The sequence below is a fragment of the Fusarium sambucinum genome, chromosome IV (genome assembly GCF_050947815.1).
Source record: "Fusarium sambucinum isolate potato_lamoka chromosome IV, whole genome shotgun sequence".
NCBI lineage: Eukaryota > Fungi > Ascomycota > Sordariomycetes > Hypocreales > Nectriaceae > Fusarium > Fusarium sambucinum.
In genome coordinates, this window is record NC_139291.1 from 6910973 (window position 1) to 6928968 (window position 17996).

General features: G+C 48.1%; 7 protein-coding genes across 7 annotated transcripts; 5 read left to right on the forward strand and 2 right to left on the reverse strand.

Annotated features, from left to right (window-relative positions):
* Positions 1-2892: 2892 nt before the first annotated feature.
* On the forward strand, positions 2893-4374 carry FSST1_002250 (WD40-repeat-containing domain protein; the record flags this gene model as incomplete). Its single annotated transcript, XM_083228220.1, has 2 exons — positions 2893-2986; positions 3044-4374. 2 exons carry the CDS (start codon positions 2893-2895, stop codon positions 4372-4374), a joined length of 1425 nt encoding a protein of 474 aa, XP_083092432.1.
* A 278-nt stretch (positions 4375-4652) lies between these two features.
* On the reverse strand, positions 4653-6353 carry FSST1_002251 (ribonuclease H-like domain-containing protein; the record flags this gene model as incomplete). Its single annotated transcript, XM_083228221.1, has 2 exons — positions 4653-5305; positions 5360-6353. 2 exons carry the CDS (start codon positions 6351-6353, stop codon positions 4653-4655), a joined length of 1647 nt encoding a protein of 548 aa, XP_083092433.1.
* Positions 6354-6950: 597 nt separating this feature from the next.
* FSST1_002252 (U6 snRNA-associated Sm-like protein LSm5) lies at positions 6951-7468 on the forward strand (the record flags this gene model as incomplete). The annotated part of the gene is made up of 6 exons (XM_083228222.1): positions 6951-6975; positions 7036-7092; positions 7144-7182; positions 7234-7261; positions 7314-7377; positions 7430-7468. The coding sequence occupies 6 exons, from the start codon at positions 6951-6953 to the stop codon at positions 7466-7468; spliced, it is 252 nt and encodes an 83-aa protein (XP_083092434.1).
* A 310-nt stretch (positions 7469-7778) lies between these two features.
* FSST1_002253 (DNA-directed RNA polymerase II core subunit RPB11) lies at positions 7779-8348 on the reverse strand (the record flags this gene model as incomplete). Its single annotated transcript, XM_083228223.1, has 4 exons — positions 7779-7975; positions 8026-8136; positions 8191-8249; positions 8305-8348. The coding sequence occupies 4 exons, from the start codon at positions 8346-8348 to the stop codon at positions 7779-7781; spliced, it is 411 nt and encodes a 136-aa protein (XP_083092435.1).
* Positions 8349-9374: 1026 nt separating this feature from the next.
* Positions 9375-10439, forward strand: FSST1_002254 (S-adenosylmethionine-dependent methyltransferase; the record flags this gene model as incomplete). Its single annotated transcript, XM_083228224.1, has 1 exon — positions 9375-10439. The coding sequence occupies one exon, from the start codon at positions 9375-9377 to the stop codon at positions 10437-10439; it is 1065 nt and encodes a 354-aa protein (XP_083092436.1).
* Positions 10440-11220: 781 nt separating this feature from the next.
* Positions 11221-13930, forward strand: FSST1_002255 (peptidase family M41-domain-containing protein; the record flags this gene model as incomplete). Its single annotated transcript, XM_083228225.1, has 2 exons — positions 11221-13099; positions 13149-13930. 2 exons carry the CDS (start codon positions 11221-11223, stop codon positions 13928-13930), a joined length of 2661 nt encoding a protein of 886 aa, XP_083092437.1.
* A 1878-nt stretch (positions 13931-15808) lies between these two features.
* On the forward strand, positions 15809-17944 carry FSST1_002256 (HCO3 transporter family-domain-containing protein; the record flags this gene model as incomplete). Its single annotated transcript, XM_083228226.1, has 6 exons — positions 15809-16014; positions 16112-16260; positions 16317-16338; positions 16389-16454; positions 16505-16992; positions 17043-17944. The coding sequence occupies 6 exons, from the start codon at positions 15809-15811 to the stop codon at positions 17942-17944; spliced, it is 1833 nt and encodes a 610-aa protein (XP_083092438.1).
* Between the last annotated feature and the right edge of the window lie 52 nt (positions 17945-17996).

Consider the following 17996-nt stretch of genomic DNA (forward strand, 5'->3'; position numbering starts at 1 on the left):
AGGGGAGGGCTCCATTCGGAGATGGATGGAGATGTGATATGTAGTAGGCACTACATAGTATATGCCCATGGGGAGCGGAGTAAAGCACTAACCTAGCAGTATATAAAACTAGCACGATGCCTGAATGGACCTCAGGTCCTGGCGGTGGTGATTTGCTAGGGGTAGAGAAGATAGAGAGGAGTAAAGAGCGAGGAAAGAAAAGAGTTTTGAGAGGGAAAAGGTCTCAATAAGAGGAAGAAAGTGGCCAATACTGAAGAGAATTATGCACAAGACGTTGAGTTAAATGAAGATGGTGTATTAATGTACTCGGCAGGTACCTTGAGCGCTGTGCGCCGTGATATGGTCCTGTGTTGACGCCCGTTGTGGTACAGCTTCAGCTCGTATACTTTTCCCGCACTAGCGACCAAAGCTTGGGTGGGGTTCGGGGGGGGGATGTCGGGGCCCCAAGCTCCTAGCAACGGCGCCTAAACAACGCCAACCTCAAGGTCCGCCCGTGCTACAGTACATAAGCCCAAACATCTGTGGAATCCAGGGCAAATTCGCCCATCTGAGTAGTATCCGCTCTCTTGGCTTTCAGGACAGGGGACCAGGGCCAACGTTTCTCAGAGAGACAATCCAGGTTAATGCTTGTAGCTACCGATTTAAGTAGAGCATCAGTGCTCAATAGCAACCAAAACTTCAGATGATGCGCGAATTCAAGATCTGGCCAATCTGAATGAGGTCAGCCCAGGTTCATGCAAAATTTTCTACATTGTTGAACCTCTTCAACCCGGTGGTTGCTTCAAGGGTCATGCCTTTTTTTTTTATCTCTCATGGGCTGTCAGCATATTCTAAACTCAATCAAGATTAACCACGCAGAAAACGGACCAGCCCACACGCCACAAACTTGAGATCAAGAGGAATAGCTCCTTACAAATTCAGCGCCACTCCGGTCAAAGAGCCGAGGCCGGCCCATGATCAAGCTGTTTCACTGCCATTTCAAGGTCTCGATGCTACGCCATTATGAGATAGAGTCGCTTTGTTGAGGAGCTTGAGGGTTTTTACCCTTCCCTTTTGGCCTATCCTATCCATTGTTTAGCTTATACGCCTCGACGTTTCTCCTCAACGGCATGCGCGAGTCTCCCACCATTGGATATGCGGGCTAGACGGGGCTGGACTGTCAGGATGGCACAAACTTTTCACTACTGTAGGACCAAAAGAGACATTTTTATTCTAATTTTTTGCCTGCATTGTGTATGGTCAGACGCAGGTCTGGCACTTCTTGGGGGTGTCGGGATGAGGTCATGGAATGCGGGGAAATGCCAGTGATCAACATGTTAATGAGCTCCTTTTAACTTCCCCAAGCCCAGTTTCAACTCCTTTTACTGCTCATCTTATTAGAATAAAGACATCATGTAGACATTGGTGCTTACGATACTGTACTAACTTGTGCTGTAACCTGTTTTTTCATGTCAATGGCCCACAATGGCAAACATCTGGTTTCCAGGTCTTGAGTTTCCTTGCATCACGATATCGATACCCGGGTATACGGACACTGCTTCGCATCTGATGCATTTTTACAAACAGGTATCGATTTGAGGCCAGTTATGACGAAAGAAAATTTAACAAAAAAAAATCATATGAGTAACGGTACATGTTCTACCGAGACCCCGAGCCATGACGACCATGCCCGAATAGCTCACTTATTCCTCCCGTTGTCTCTCCTTCGAAACATATAAAATGAGCTCCCACGTCTACGGAATTTACAAGAATATATCTACTGCAAGTGCTCTGCCAACACGCCTCCCCCAACTTCGATTGAGACATTTTTCTAATGTACTATAATTCCAAGTATACAATGCGTTAAATGCCATAGCAACATGAAAAGGGGATTGTCATTTCCGCTTGGCAACAAACTCGTAACATGAGATGTTGGGCTTCAATTAACAATACCCCAAAAGCCAAGCGTCATCAATGTTTCTAACAAAGGAACAAGACACGGGATAATTCCTTGATTTCCTTGGATATGAAAGACTCAATTCTAGCTGATGGTTTGGAAGCTATCTTAGGAATGACTACGCTTGTTAAAACAAGATCCTGCCCCAATTTAACTCCACCAGGGAGATCTATAAGGGCGATCTTGACGGGGACTAATTCACGATCAAGAATTGCGACCTCGCTAGACGTGCCAAAGTAGCACGTGGTTCAAGAGATAACCGTCCAAGGAGAACGTTCTAAGATAACGAAAGCCTTGACAATCTAATCATTAGAAAAAGGTTGACTAAGACGCCTTACCCTATTGTTTACTCTTCTCGCCCCTACAGGACTTGGAAACCATGTAAATAAGCTATACGTGCGGTCTACATTATTTACAGACACATTAACTGGCTTGGACAGCAAAAAATGATTGACTGTAACTCGTGGCCCTATTGCAATGGCGACGACGTTTAGAGCCACCATGGTTAAGCAGAATGGAGATAAAAATCCGTAAAATCTCAACAATATATATTGCAGAGAAACACATCGATTCGTGTCGAGAATAGGCATATATGCTGAGTATATTATCTTATGCATTGGTGACAACAAAGTGACCTGCAGCAATGTCTCAATAAATTACCTATTTCGCAAGAGAGGTTGTGAGAGCTTACAGCCTCGCCTATTTTTATTGGGCGACTTTTGCGTCTGCTTTCCGTAGTGGGGCCGCTTCGATGCAAGGCTGCGAAAATTTCCAAAATTTTCTAGATTTCGCCAAGATCTTTGCGCATCGCTTTACTACTGACATATTTGCACCGAAAAGCTAGACAAATACCTAAGGCTCAATCGCCTTAAAAACTAGCAGTGCTTACTCGGCTCTGCATTATTTCGTGCAACCCACCGGTCAGATCACCAGGTTCAGCCTGAAACTACGCAAACATGGGAGACGCTACACAGGTGAAGGTCGTCTTCACCACTACTGAGCAAGACTTGGTGCTCCCCGAGTCTAAGCAACAGCTACTCGTCCCTGCAGGTTAGTGAACCTCAGCAACCGCTCGATGTTTTGACTTGAATTGTTGACATGTTATAGATATCAAGCGATATGGCCTCTCTCGCATTCTTAACTCTGAGTCTATGCTCGACACCTCCTCTCCCGTTCCCCTCGACTTCCTTGCCAACGGCACATTCCTCCGCACCTCTATCGAAGAGTTCCTTGCGACCAACGGTCTCTCTTCTGAATCTACTCTGACTCTGCAGTACGTCCGAAGTCTGCTACCTCCGGTCTACGAGGCGAGCTTCGAGCACGACGACTGGGTTAGCGGCGTTGATGTTCTTTCAGCAACCTCGCGGGCAGGTCTTTTGGCTGGCGGCGCAAACATCCCCGAGCGAGTGGCTAGTTCTTCTTACGATGGTCTGGTGAGAATTTGGAACCCTTCGGGTGACGCGATCGCAGTGTCCCCAGCTGGCCGAGCTGGTGGTCACACTCAGCGAGCCAATGCCGTCAAGTGGATTTCGCAAAAGCAGCTCGCCTCGGCTGGTTTGGATCGCAAGGTTATTGTCTGGGACTACAGCGAGTCCGAGGATGGTTTCTCCGGTAGTCTCAAGCCCAGTATGGAGCTCTGGGGCCATGAGAAGGATATCAACAGCCTCGACGTAAATGGTGCCACCAGTCGTATTCTCACAGCCTCCTCTGATGGCAAGGTCGGTCTCTGGACATCATCAAAACGTACAGCTCCCCAGGCCGATCCTGAGAGCCTTCCCTCTGCGCATAGCACCAAGCGAGCTAAGCTGGCGAGTGCCGCCAACACTGCTCAGCGTGGTCCCCTCGCGCTGATTCCTGTCCACGACGAGCCTGTTACTGCTGCCATCTTCCACCCCAACGATGCGACAGTCGCCTACTCGGCATCAAAAGATCACACTGTTCGTACCATTGATTTGACAACGCAGCGTGAGGTTAGCAGACTCACAACAATGCACCCACTCCTCTGCGCAACGGCGCTTCCGGGATCTTCGCTCATCGCCGCCGGTTCGTCGGCCCGACACATTACTCTTCTTGACCCTCGCGAGTCAGCCACCACCACTTCAGCCATGACTTTGCGCGGTCACGTCAACATGGTTGTCTCCCTGTTCGCTTTTCCCGAGAACGACCACTCGCTTGTCTCTGGTTCACACGACAGCACATGCCGTGTATGGGATCTGCGAAGCACGAGAATGGGTACCTCGGACGAAGGCGGCGGTAGTGTCACTGAGCCTGTATACACCATCGGCCGAGAGTGGCTGAAGGGCAAGAAGCTTCCTCCCGCTGGTGATGGAGCCAAGGTCTTGAGCGTATCCTGGGATAAGACTTGGGGTATTGTGAGCGGTGGTGAGGATAAGAAGGTCCAGATCAACCGAGGACGGGACCTGTTTGGCTCATCATAACCATAATGTATTGGGTAATATAGATAGGGATTGAAAAGCGTTTGTTGATCATATATTGGATGCTGTCATTGCTATGTACATGCGTGAAGTCCACATGGGAATAGTGACCCATCGTTGTTTCGCTTGCATGTGGTCTCGTTGAAAGCGTATGAACACAAGCTGGATTCGAACACGAACTACCAATCGAGATTATACAGTACTTGTTTCCAATTTCGATCTAGTCAGGTCTCCGATAGGTGTACTCGGTACATTCTTGTACATTTGATATATCAGAAATTCTATAATTCCTCTTCGGACTCTTGAGTAGCTTCCACCAATGCTCGAAACCTATTTGCCAATCGTGCCTGGGGAGAAAGGTGTGCCAACACCTCTTCCCTAAGTCTCGTCTTATCGTATGGCAACTGTTCACCGATAATGACGTCTAGAATATAGGTCACGACAGTATTGGTCTTTAGAGGAGGGGTCCGCAAAAGGACTGCAATAGATTCTGGTGTAAGGCCTTTGTTGTCGTGCCAAAGGAAGTAAGTACGCAGAGAACTCATTGGGACTCTCATAACATGCGCCTCGTTGCGGTATTGTATTGCGTGGTCTTCGGCGATGATTATACGAAAATCTCTCGTGTCCGCTGCCTTAGTCTCTTCTGGTGTTGTCTTTGTTGTTCCTGATTTCGTTTTTTTGGTCGTTGATGTCGTAGGGCGTTGTGTAAGCTCGGCTTCCAATCCACTCAGTTCAGCTTCGACGCCAGAAATTGCCTCGGAATCGCTAGACTCCGAAGTATCGTCACTTTCGTCAACATCATCAGCTGCCAAGAATTTGATAGGTAAGCCCTTCTCAACAAACTCAGGCCGAGGGGGAGTTGGCTGTAGTTTTAAACGCTCCTGCTCCAGGACGTGGTACAATTGTAGACCAACATATGCGTCTGAAGCCGAGTCTGGTCAAAGTAGTTAGCTGCTGTGTTAGACTGAGAGTGTCGGGTTTGACTTACATGATATTTGGCGTTCTGATAGACGTAGCATCCAGTTGCTTGATCGCACGTCGTCTCCCTTGAATAGCGGGAGGCCTAGAACTTCTTGTGTCTGTGCAGCAAGATTCACCATGACCTTGTTGATCCTCTTCAGCTCTCCAGACTTGGAGTATTTAACAAGCCTGAAAAGATGGGACAGCTCGAGAACTCCCTTGCTCTCTACGCCAAGATTGTTCTTTAATCTTGTACAATCACCCTTGATTGCCACGCCCACTTTGGTCACGTTCTCGTCTTCCATAATCTTCTTGAAGGTAGGGGCGACAAAGTCGTCTTTGGGGTAGAGAGCAACATGGAACAATGCAATGCGGCTCGGACTGGCAATCTGTATAAGGGAAACGTTTATCCGAGGGTCACTGGTTCTGTGCCTAATCAACCATTCCAGATCGAAGCCGATGACCTTTTCGTCTGCAAAATATTTCTGACAAACCGACTCCATGGTCTGTTTGGATGTGCAATAATGGACCTTGACTTTCTGTTCCTCGCCGCCTTCTTGGATACGGCGATACATTCTGTAAGACCAGAAGGACTCATGGGAGCCCTGTTTGCACTTTCGAGCCGCTTCCCATTGATCAATATCAATGGTATAGTCCAAGCTGGTTAAAGGAGGAGCAACAGTATCAGTCTCTGTCGTAGCAACATCCTCCTTTGAAGCATCGACCAAATTTCCATTTGTGTCTGTCGTAACCTGCGTTCCTTCAGAGATGGACTCGATCACTGGTAGCTCTAACCGCTCCTGCTGATCAAACCATTCCGCCGCATCGCGCTCGAACTCCTCATCTTCACTGAACTCATCGACCTCGACCTCTTCATTCTGCGCCTCCTGGGAGCTAGAGGCAGGCGTATGAACGAAGCGATTTATATCCAAGAAGGGGTAAGGTGGCTGTTGCTCAGCTTGTGGGGAAAACCTGATACCGAACGCTGGATTCCAGAGCCGGTTCTTAATAGTTGGGGACATGTTTGAAATGGAATTTGTTCTTTGTACGGGCCCTTTTGTTAGGGGGCATTTTTTAAATAAGAGAAGATAGACATCTGACCTACCTAGTATAGAGCATGCGACGCGTTATTGTGGGAGAGGGCCTTGATACACTGCCAGCAACAGACCCCCGTAGAGAAAGTATCACTGGGGTGTGAAGGAGTTGGAATGTAGCCAGCGTCGAAGAGCCATTGCGGCAAACGCCCATGACCCTGATACACTCACGCTATGGGGACTCTGTTAGGCAACGGCGTCAATAAAGCGATCATTGATTATGGGCGTTTAGTGGGTGGCTTGGCTTTGGTGATAGCCTGGTGGAGGTGGAGTGTCCGAGTCTGGCTGAGTCACCAACGCGAGAGCACGTGGGGACGTACAAGTGGAGGCTCTATATTCACACCTTACCCTGGCATCCCACTTTGCGACCAAGTTGACGACCTCAGCCTAACTCGAAGAGACGAGCTCAACTATTGGTTGCCTATATCAGAGACTATCAGTTGTTTTATGATAGCAGGCTTTTAGCGAGAGCATTACCGGACCAAACTTCTTTACCGTCGAATCTTTGTCATTTAAATCCTCACAATGGCCTCCCAACTGCTACCCCTCGGTGAGTCCTTCGACCAGCGCTTGTTAGCGTGTACCCTCAAATACTGACTTTATCATTTAGAGCTTATCGACAAGTGTGTTGGCTCGAGAATTTGGGTCATCATGAAGGGTGATAAGGGTAAGATGAGTGTTTGCTGTCAAGAGAGGCGCTGTACTGATGAGCTGGCAGAATTCAGTGGAACACTCGTTGGATTCGATGACTACGTCAGTGAGTATTTTTCTTCCTGATTTGGTTTCGTTTATACTAATCTGTGTGCAGACATGGTCCTGGAGGACGTGACTGAGTTGTATGAGCAATCCCTCAATCTTTCCTACCTAAGCATTGACTAATTCCAACAGTGATTACTCGGGAAACCACACCAAGCTACCCAAGATTCTACTCAACGGTAACAACATTTGCATGGTAGGTTAATTATAGCTTTTCTTAAGCTCATATGCTAATGTCTTTCGTCAAGTTGATCCCCGGTGGTGAGGGCCCAGAAGGGGCTGCTTGAGGTTGAGAAGGAAAAGCCAAAGAAACATCGCAAGCCAATTCAATCAATCAAGACTCATGACGAGCATTATCCCCAACACGGAATCAAAACTTCGCGCCGCTTATCTTAATATTGGTGTTGTGACATTTGCATCAAAAGGAATTAGGATCGCAGTGTGCGGCTCAGAAAAGTCCTAAGCATTGAGCTCATCCCAGTTTACATCTGGCAGAAATAAATAGCAGTAATCTACAGCCCCCAAACGCCGACCATCCATGGTGCCTGTTGGTTTTTGAATGTCGTGAAGAATACGACCGACATGAAGAAAGACAATTTAGTGACCGTTCTGCATGTTGCCTTGCTCTCCGGCTGTTGTGATTCGTCTCAATTCCCATTCTCGTGTGAACTCCTGGTGCAACATCTCGAGTTGGTTGATCAGCTTCTCACAGACCGAAGTGAAAACGTCTCGAGGAGTGATGGTTCCGTCCGTTTGAACTCGAATAAAAAGCTCCGGAACGTTGGGGTGGGCAACTGTGATATGGTTAGCCAAATGTCAAATTAAGGTGAAGAGGGGCATTTACTCTTGTATCCAGCCATGTGAACGTTAGGGTGCATCTTAAGGTGCTCGGAAAGGAGGTTTCCAAGAGTGTGGTCTTCCTTCATGAGAACAAAGTCCGAGGTGTTGGACATTCCTGTGCGATAGTGTGAGCGTGGGAGCACTGCAGGTTTGACAAAGAGAAACTTACCAGAGAAGACCTTTTCCTCGATCTTCTTCTCACCCTCTCCGAGGAGGAAGAGCTCGAAACTATTGTTAATGAATGTAAGCCAGTGCACAAGTCGAACAGCTTGAAGTAACGAACGGATCGTCTTGAAGGTTGTAATGCTTGGGGTTATTTCCAGCCATAATGTACAGAATTAAAGTGATGTTTTGAAGAGTTGGAAGAGAGGCACTGGGGTTTGGCGATGTTTTCTGTTCAAGGGTTCGGATATCATTGTGGTGCTTTGGAAGGAAGAATCTCCCACCTGGTCGCCAGCTGCAACTGCGCAGCAGCGAAGAACCACATGAAGATGAGTGTAAAACCACGTCTCAAACTTTGAGATGTGTTTCTGAATACAAAAGGATTGAATGCATATGCAATTCGATTGTATTGCCATCATGGGTAGTGCTTATTGAGCAAATGGACTGTCCGCTGAGCGCATCCGAGTTACCGATAATTTGTAAGGATAACGGCTGGTCTTGTCCGGTCTTGAAAGCACGGGACAATATTTCGAGACCGACAAAGTCCTGAGCCTCACATCACTTGATGAGACTACACATCCATTACCCAAATTAAACAGGGGTTGACCCATGAGAACTCGGATGTCCCTGTCGTGGTACTGGGTTTTGTATAGACAAAAAGTCATAAAAAGACATTTAAAACACAGTCTAGCAAAGAAGTGCACGAAAAAGAATCGTCTTACCGATCAGGGGCGTTCATCTTCGGTTCTTGATTAGGATGTTAGATAATTCGATATTTGGCGGTAAAGTGGCAATCGTAGCAAAAGTCCAAAATCGTCGATAGTCTGTCTTCTTTACTTTACTGACGGTTTCGCGCAAAAACTGGAGGTTCGGACAGAGAACACCTGAAAAGAGAGGTCCAAAAATGTGATAGAGGATAAAAATAGTGATGAGATTAATGACAAGAAGTTAAGGACAAAGCAGCGTGAAGCAGAGTCGCAACTACCTAAGGTTCTAAAGAGGCTCATGCTTCAAGACGCGACAAAAAGGCTAAAACTCGGCTAAAATTGCGGGCGTCGACACTACAGGCTGACTCTGTGTAATCCGACAGTGAATCACCTCATTAAATAATTCATGTTTCTTCTACTTCATTCACTTCGATCGGTGCATTCAAGTTCAAGGTTGCAGGCCCAACAATGAGTTTCTGTTCCAATGCCGCGCATTCAGCCGTCTTTATTGCGGCGTGCTAATCGCCTCTCGCCGTACCTTGCAAGCCTCTTACCGGCGTGCCGAGATCTAGCATCAGCTCAGAATGAACTACGATGGATAAAGAGTCATGTGGATGAAACATGGCCCAAGAGGAAACTATGGCATCTGGATGACCTTTGTCGAAAAAGAGGGCGCGGCGTGCCTCTGCAGTATGTTTTGGGTTCTCAGCCATTTGGCGATCTTGACATCAAATGTAAACCCGGTGTTTTGATACCCAGACCAGAAACTGAAGCATATACTTTTCATCTGGCAAACCTTGTCAAGTCAGGACAGCTGCTAGGTCATCACGTAAGGGAAAGCGGAAACGGCGTTAACTTAATCGACTTCTGCACAGGAACTGGCTGTATTCCGCTTGGCTTCTTCTCGTCGCTTCAACACTCAGTCAAGAATATGACCGTGAGGGGAGTGGATATTTCTCCCGTGGCTCTTCGACTCGCGCAGGAAAATATTGCCCGGAATGTCGAGCTTCAAACCTTGATCAAGCCAACCAGAAACAAGAGGCTTGACATCACGACGGCAAATGTCTTTAGTGACAGCGATATGCAACAGCTCGCCGTTGCCCGCTGGGATATACTTGTATCTAACCCTCCGTACATCTCGGAGGATGTCTGGCATCATGGTCGTGGACAACTCGGATATTCAGTTCGAAAATATGAACCACGTCTCGCATTAGTACCGACTAACAACCTTCCTTGTCCGAGAGGATGCAACGCAGCGGATGTTTTTTATGCTCGGCTTTTGGACATATCAGAACTCTTAAAGCCGACTGTGGTACTCCTCGAAATTGGCGATGAAGGCCAGGCCCGTCGTGTACTGCAGCTGTATTTTTCCCATCCAATTGCACAAAGCTCAAGAGTCGAAATTTGGCGTGACTGGCCTGATTTGGAAGGGATAGAGGATTCGGAGTTCACTGTGGTTGAAGAGTCAAAGGGTGAGAAACATCAAGTCCCAGTGAAAGGTGACGGTCGCGTACGGTCTCTTCTAATTCGCAGATTGGATGAGGCTTAATGTCAATGACATTGAAGGTTATATCCTTTATTCTACTAGTCGAGCGTCAGACATGGATTCTATGATACATGCATTTCTATTAAGGTCTGAACAATACAGAGTCATGATGAATTCAAGACGCAAATTGCCACGATAATAAACAAGAGATTATGGTAGATGAAAGTTTCTGCTTAGGCTACGCTCTACGGTTTGAAACCTAAAAGAGAACTGGGAAAATGAAGAAATACTCTATCGAGACTTGTTCCGTATGTCTATCTACATTCCTGATTACCTACCAAAGATCCAGAAATCACCACCACTCATTGAAGATAGAGTAAGACTCATGAGAGGTCTGGACTAGAAACTACATTGGAACTCGCTCGCCATATTCTACCAATGTGCTAGACATCATGATCCGAAGTAGGCACCAATTCATGACGTGCCTGACTATCTTTCATGAGGCGATTTATGCCCCGCCAGCCAATCCCCTCCCCTCATCATGCCAGTGGACCCTGGACGTCTTTCTAACACGTGATCGTTCTTTTTTCGAGCTAAGCAACGCCTATAGACTCATCACCAGAAGCTTCCACTTGGTGGTGTCATCCAATATATTCAATTCCTTACGTCGGCGCTGGACCCTCGAGTTCTCGCCATATACGAGTGTGTTTCAGTCTCAGAGATAATCAAACAGCCTATTTGGCTTAAGTCGTGCTACCATATGAGATAGCACGGCGCTTCATCTACATATATCTATCTCACAACCCCGACGGTTCCGCACTTGCGCCAGTCCTCATTGCCCATCATGTCGAGACTTTTACGGCAATCGAGCCAGTTCGCACGAGTGACGAGACTGTCATCACAGCCTGCACTACGGTTATGTGCACGACCATCAATCATCGCCCGATCGAATCCCGCAAAGACATCCGCCGCATTCGCCATCCGAGCCAGGACATATTCCTCGCAACCCCCACCTTCCGGCCAAGACCCCCGGTCAAACCCAGACAGAGATAACGAACATGGCAGTAAGCCCCTAAATCAAAAGAAGGGAGATGATGGAGTCGAGGGAGGCAAATCTGAGGCACCGAAGCCGCCACCTCTGCCGGAAGGTTGGATTCACTTAAGCAAGGAGGAAATTGCCCATCTCGAAGAATTCACATCTAGGCTTCCAGAGGCTCAAAAGCCAGTGGCGAAAGATATCCTTGAGAAGCTGCAGATTGTTGGCGCACCATCTGAGACCCGCGATCTCCTTCAAAAGTCACGACAGAACGGCAACCTCTCAATTCTAGACAAGGGACGATTGATGCGCTGCGTGTATCAGGTCACTGAGCGAATCATCGATCTAGAGGAGAACCAGGGTCAGAATGGTCAATTCTCTTCTTTCCGCATGGACCAGGAAGCCACGTCACAGGATGGCAAGGATGGGGCCAACAAGTCGAAGCAGCAACAGCAGAAAGGTGGTAAGCAGCCCAAGAACGAGCGCAGTGGCTGGCTCGAGGCTGTTCAAACTGGTATCGCTATTGGTGTCACTGTCTGGATTGCGGAACTTTTCGCCAACCCATTCTCTGAGAAGGAGATTACTTGGCAAGAGTTTCGAAAGGCTTTCCTAGACAAGGGCCTGGTCCAAAAGCTGGTGGTCGTCAATGGCTCCCAAGTCCGTGTTGAGCTTCACCCATCTGCGACTGGGCCTACTGGTGAGAACGGACAACCCGGGAAGAAGAGCTACGTGTTCACCATCGGATCCGTCGAGTCGTTCGAACGAAAGTTGGAGAATGCTCAAGACGAGCTAGGTATCCCATCAGCTGAAAGAATACCTGTCAGCTACGAGGCCGGTGGTGGTACCGTCGGTAACCTCCTTCTCGCATTTGGCCCTACCCTTCTCTTCATTGGTTTGATCCTATGGACTCAACGGTCAATGGGAGGACGAGGTGGTGCTGGCGGAGGCATGTTCAACTTTGGCAAGAGCAAGGCAAAGAAATTCAACGCTGAGAGTGCCGTCAAGGTCAAGTTTGCAGATGTCGCTGGTCTCGAGGAGGCAAAGACTGAGATTATGGAGTTCGTGAGCTTCTTGAAGCAGCCTGAGAAGTTTGAAAAGCTAGGCGCCAAGATCCCACGAGGTGCCATCTTGGCTGGACCCCCCGGTACTGGTAAGACGTTGCTTGCCAAGGCCACGGCTGGTGAGTCTGGAGTGCCCTTCTTCAGTGTGAGCGGTTCCGAATTCGTTGAGATGTTTGTTGGTGTCGGACCTTCGCGTGTACGAGATCTGTTCGCCGAAGGTCGCAAGAATGCTCCTTGTATCATCTTCATCGACGAGATTGACGCTATCGGTCGCGCGCGACAAGAGAGTGGCAAGGGTTTTGGTGGTAACGACGAGCGTGAAGCGACCCTGAACCAGATTCTTACCGAAATGGACGGCTTTAACACCCGTGAGCAGGTGGTTGTCCTCGCTGGTACTAACCGAGCAGATATGCTGGACAAGGCCTTGATGCGACCTGGACGATTTGATCGACACATCTTCATCGACCGACCTACAATGAAGGGTCGTCAGGAGATCTTCAAGGTTTACTTGAACAAGATTGTGACAAACGAAGATCAAGAATACCTCGTCGGTCGTCTGGCAACTCTCACTCCTGGCTTCTCTGGCGCTGATATTGCCAACGTCGTCAACGAGGCTGCTCTGATTGGTACGTCTTGATGAAAAGATTTTACTATTCCTTTACTGACATGCTATAGCTGCTCGTGGCAATGCCGACGATGTCAAGATGGACCACTTCGAGCGGGCCATCGAGCGAGTGATTGGAGGTCTGGAGCGCAAGTCTCTTGTTCTCAAGCCTGAGGAAAAGAAGACTGTCGCCTATCATGAAGCCGGACACGCTATTTGCGGATGGTTCTTGGAGCATGCTGACCCGCTGCTCAAGGTCTCTATTATCCCCCGTGGTCAGGGTGCTTTGGGCTATGCTCAATACCTGCCCCAAGACGCCTACCTGATGAACACCAACCAACTCATGGACCGAATGGCCATGACCATGGGTGGTCGTGTGTCTGAGGAACTTCACTTCCCCACTGTGACAACAGGTGCTAGCGATGACTTCAAGAAGGTTTCCCAGATGGCAAGAAACATGGTGACTCAGTGGGGTATGTCTGAGAAGGTGGGCCCTGTGCACTTTGAAAACGACCCCAACCGCATGCAGAAGCCCTTTGCCGAGTCCACAGCCCAGCAGATCGACTTGGAGGTTTCTCGAATTGTGGAGGAGGCCTACAAGCGCTGCAAGGATCTCCTGACAGAGAAGAAGAACGAGGTTGGCCTCATTGCGCAGGAGCTACTCAAGAAAGAGGTCCTCGTCCGAGACGACATGGTTCGCATCCTGGGCAAGCGACCTTTCGGCGACAACGAGGATTTCGAGAAGTACTTTGGTGGCTCCAAGCCAGAAAGCACCCCTCCCCCGTTCCCTGAGGAGACCGACTCGCCTAATGAGCCCCCTGCCCCATCCCCAGCTTTCAAGAAGGTTGAATAAGCTCGAGATACAAATTGTTCGAGCGCTTTATTAGAGAGAGCCGTCTACGCAGCATGATCAGTACTTGCTGGTCATACAAATTGCTGCCAAGACCCTGCAGGAGGAAGAACACTAGGAGACTTTGAGGCAGAGCGAGGATTGGTCGTGACAGCGATTTGATGCATTCGGTGAGGCTAACCTCGGAGCCAAGAATATTGGTCATGAGACAGACAGTACGGCAATCCGTGGTGGTGGGGGGAGATAAGGACGACGACGACGACATATGCTTGGGGCGGTCGCAGCACAGCGCGAAGAAAAGCGGCACTCAACTCTACCAGACACTTGATCAATTCCTTTGGATTTGTTTTTTAATGCATTCACAGTCTCAGCAAACCCTTCACAAAACATCTATCCGCATGAGACACGCATCAATCATCATTACCCTCATCATGTTGGGGGCCTGTACGGTGATACAGGCCTTGACCAACTGTGTAACACTCACTGTACTTTAGGTGATAGAATTGTAAAAAAGACTATTTGATGACTCAATTGCTTGATGAAGAAGAGAAGTGTGATTTTAAAGGTCTTGGCGTGTGTATGCATGGGTGTATATGGCTTCACTTGGGTGTTGGAACAGGAAACGTTCAAAGTCAGCCCTAGTAAACGGGAACTAGAAAAGCAAATAGAAAGAAAGAACAAAGTGACGATCCCTGAGTAATTTCGTAAAATGTAGAAACATGCATAATGATATTTCATCAGTCAATCAACTACATCGATATCGGGGAGCCGGAGCCTGGAGTTGATGCACAATGCAAGGTCAAACGTTGATTGGTCTAGAAAGTTCCCTTCGGCCGACCCTAAGAAATCGGAGGCTCTGCTCCCGTCAAGCCAGCAAACTGTCTCCGAAGTTGTAGTAGAAAAGGGTAACAAACTTTGGGCTTTTTGGCGGTTAACAAGGATAGGGATTGGGGGCACAGGGTCTAGGTCGATTGTCAAGTCCGATACCCCTGTTCATGACGATCCGAGTCATGTTGTCGGAAACTTAGACGACATGTTTTTTTAGAGATGGATTATCTGTATATGTTTTTAAGGGTTTGTTATTTTGTCAATAGCATTGAGCGGTGTTGTTCAATTAATCATTGAGGCAGTCATCAGAAAAACTAGGTAGATTTTTATTCTTCTTTTTTAACTTGTCTTGTACCCGCGTACCCGGATATAATTATCAATCATGACTGTATGCACATCATTTACTTGGCCATATTTTGATTGGCCGCCAAAGTGTCAAGATTGCATCACAATCGGACAGTACCTTACTATAGGTACAATAGGCTTGGTAGGGTCCTTTTAACTAGACCGTTGAGTTACATCACTGAAAGGACAAAGTACCCGAAAGAAACAACACCATAAGTGTCATTTCTTCTTAGTAAGAGCTTTTTTCCCTCTCTTTCTCGGATACATACAAGCGGTATCTTCACGCCATGATGAGGTGAACATGTATTTTATTTATCCCGTCCATGTTACTCCCGTCTCTTGCAACTTGCAGTAGTCTACCCATCTCCAAAAGGTCAATGATGCTTGTCGAATCGTGGGTAAGCAGCATTTGACAGGGATGTTGTCACTACTTACCGAGTGGAGTACAGTATCCTTCTCTTCTCTTCTCGTTCTTCTTTCTCCCGGCAGGCCTAGGCTCAGATAGACATACTTGGGTAGGCAGTCTATAAGTTGAGCAATCCTTGCACTGCATCTCATCGGTAAACCTTGACCGGTTTAACCACTATATATACATAAACGTGGACCCTTTACGTTCCCCCATCTACTATCTACCAGTCCATCTCGGAGTAAAAGTCACATTCACCTACAATAACTTTTTACCTTTACCATCGAGGGAAAGAATTATCCATGACCTCGGCCCCAGCTGGGCACGAAAGAGCCCACAGTCATGATATGGCTTCACATCAGCCAAAAAGAGAACCATGGTGGAAGATTCACCTCTTCCGAGGCATGATCAAAGATGTCCGTCGAAGACTCCCATACTACGTGAGCGACTGGACCGACGCATGGGATTATCGAGTCGTCCCTGCTACTATCTACATGTACTTTGCCAAGTGAGTCTCCATGCCCTTATACTATCCCCTAAGAAGTCTACAAGTTAAGACATACACAATACTTGGATGATCACACTCTAACAAATTCTTCTCAAAGCATCTTGCCTGCGTTGGCATTCTCCCTCGACATGTTTCAAAAGACAGGTTCAAACTATGGCGTCAACGAGGTTCTTCTTTCGTCTGTCCTAGGATCCGTCGTCTTCTCCCTCTTTGCTGCTCAGCCACTAGTTATTGTCGGTGTGACAGGTAATTCGACCTCTATCCAACTGTAAAGCATCAACTATCTAACTACTTCACCACAGGTCCCATCACTGTCTTCAACTAGTAAGACTTATATACAAAACGATCCTGAGTGAAAACTAATGTTCTTCAAGTACCGTCTATGATATCATGAAGCCTACAGGTGTCAACTACATTGGATTCATGTGTTGGATTGGCATGTAAGTTACAAATCTCACTCATGATATGGAAGCCGTACTAACTAAACCAGATGGTCACTCATCCTTCACTGGATTCTCGCCATAACAAACTCTTGCAATTGGCTTCGATGGGTCACCCGCTTCCCCTGCGACATCTTTGGCTTCTACGTCGCCTTTATCTACCTCCAGAAAGGAATCCAAGTCCTCGAGCACCTTGGCAGGGGACAAGAGTTCTACCTATCCATTGTCGCAGCTCTGCTCGTCTTTATGGTTGCATACATTTGCGGTGAACTCGGCACCAGCAGTCTCTTTCGACACCCTTTCCGCATCTTCCTGAAGGACTATGGCACGCCCTTGACCATCATCTTCTTCACAGGCTTTGTTCACTTCGGTCGTATGCAAGAAGTCCAACTTGAAGTTTTACCAACGGGTATTGCTTTTGAACCGACCAGCGGCCGAGACTGGGTCGTCAACTTTTGGGATTTGAGTGTGGGCGATATCTTTCTAGCACTACCTTTTGCAGTACTTTTGACCATTCTCTTTTGGTTCGACCACAATGGTGAGTTCTTTTGTATGTATATATCGTAACATCATGACTAACAAGAACAGTTTCTTCACTAATCGCCCAAGGTAGCGAATTTCCACTTCGTAAACCCGCCGGTTTCCACTGGGATATTTTCCTTCTTGGCTTGACAACCGGTGTTGCTGGCATCCTCGGTCTACCATTTCCTAATGGGCTCATCCCTCAAGCTCCGTTCCATACCGAGTCCCTCTGCGTCACCAAGGCTGTCAAGGAAGATGACTCGGACGGTAACCCAAGAGACGGAGGCTACTCTTTCGAAGCCACGCATGTTGTCGAGCAACGCGTTTCCAATATTGCTCAGGGCCTCCTCACTTTGGGCACCATGACTGGACCTCTTCTTGTGGTTCTTCATCTCATTCCTCATGGTGTCCTCGCAGGTCTATTCTTTGTCATGGGCGTTCAGGCTCTCGAGGGCAATGGTATCACCGCGAAGCTCGTTTTCCTAGCTCGCGACCGCGCCCTCACGCCTGCTTCTAGCCCTCTGCTTCGAATCCACCGGCGCGCAGCTATCTGGTACTTCGTCCTTATTGAGCTCGTCAGCTTTGGCGCCACTTTCGCCATCACTCAAACTGTCGCCGCTGTGGGCTTCCCCGTTTTCATTTTTGCTCTCATTCCCATCCGCGCTCTTGTCCTCCCCTGCATCTTTTCCACTGAAGAGCTTTCTCTTCTGGACGAACCAACAGCTTCCGACTTCATCATGGAAGGTATCGGAGGGTCTTGGGGCAGCAAGGACGAAGAGAAGCCTGCTTCGCCACAGAGGGGCTCTCATGGGCGACTGGAATACCACGATAGTGTGCTTGCGCATCCTGGAGCGCCGAGGAAGAGTCAGGAGGACCTTGCCGAACTAGGGCACATACAGTCTGGGCGAAGTACGGGGACCAGAAGAAGGAGCTTAGAGAGGCGACCGCAAAGGCATTCAGACGTATAGAAGAGTCTACACATCATCACGTATAGAAAGCGGGTTGGCTACATGAGAATTC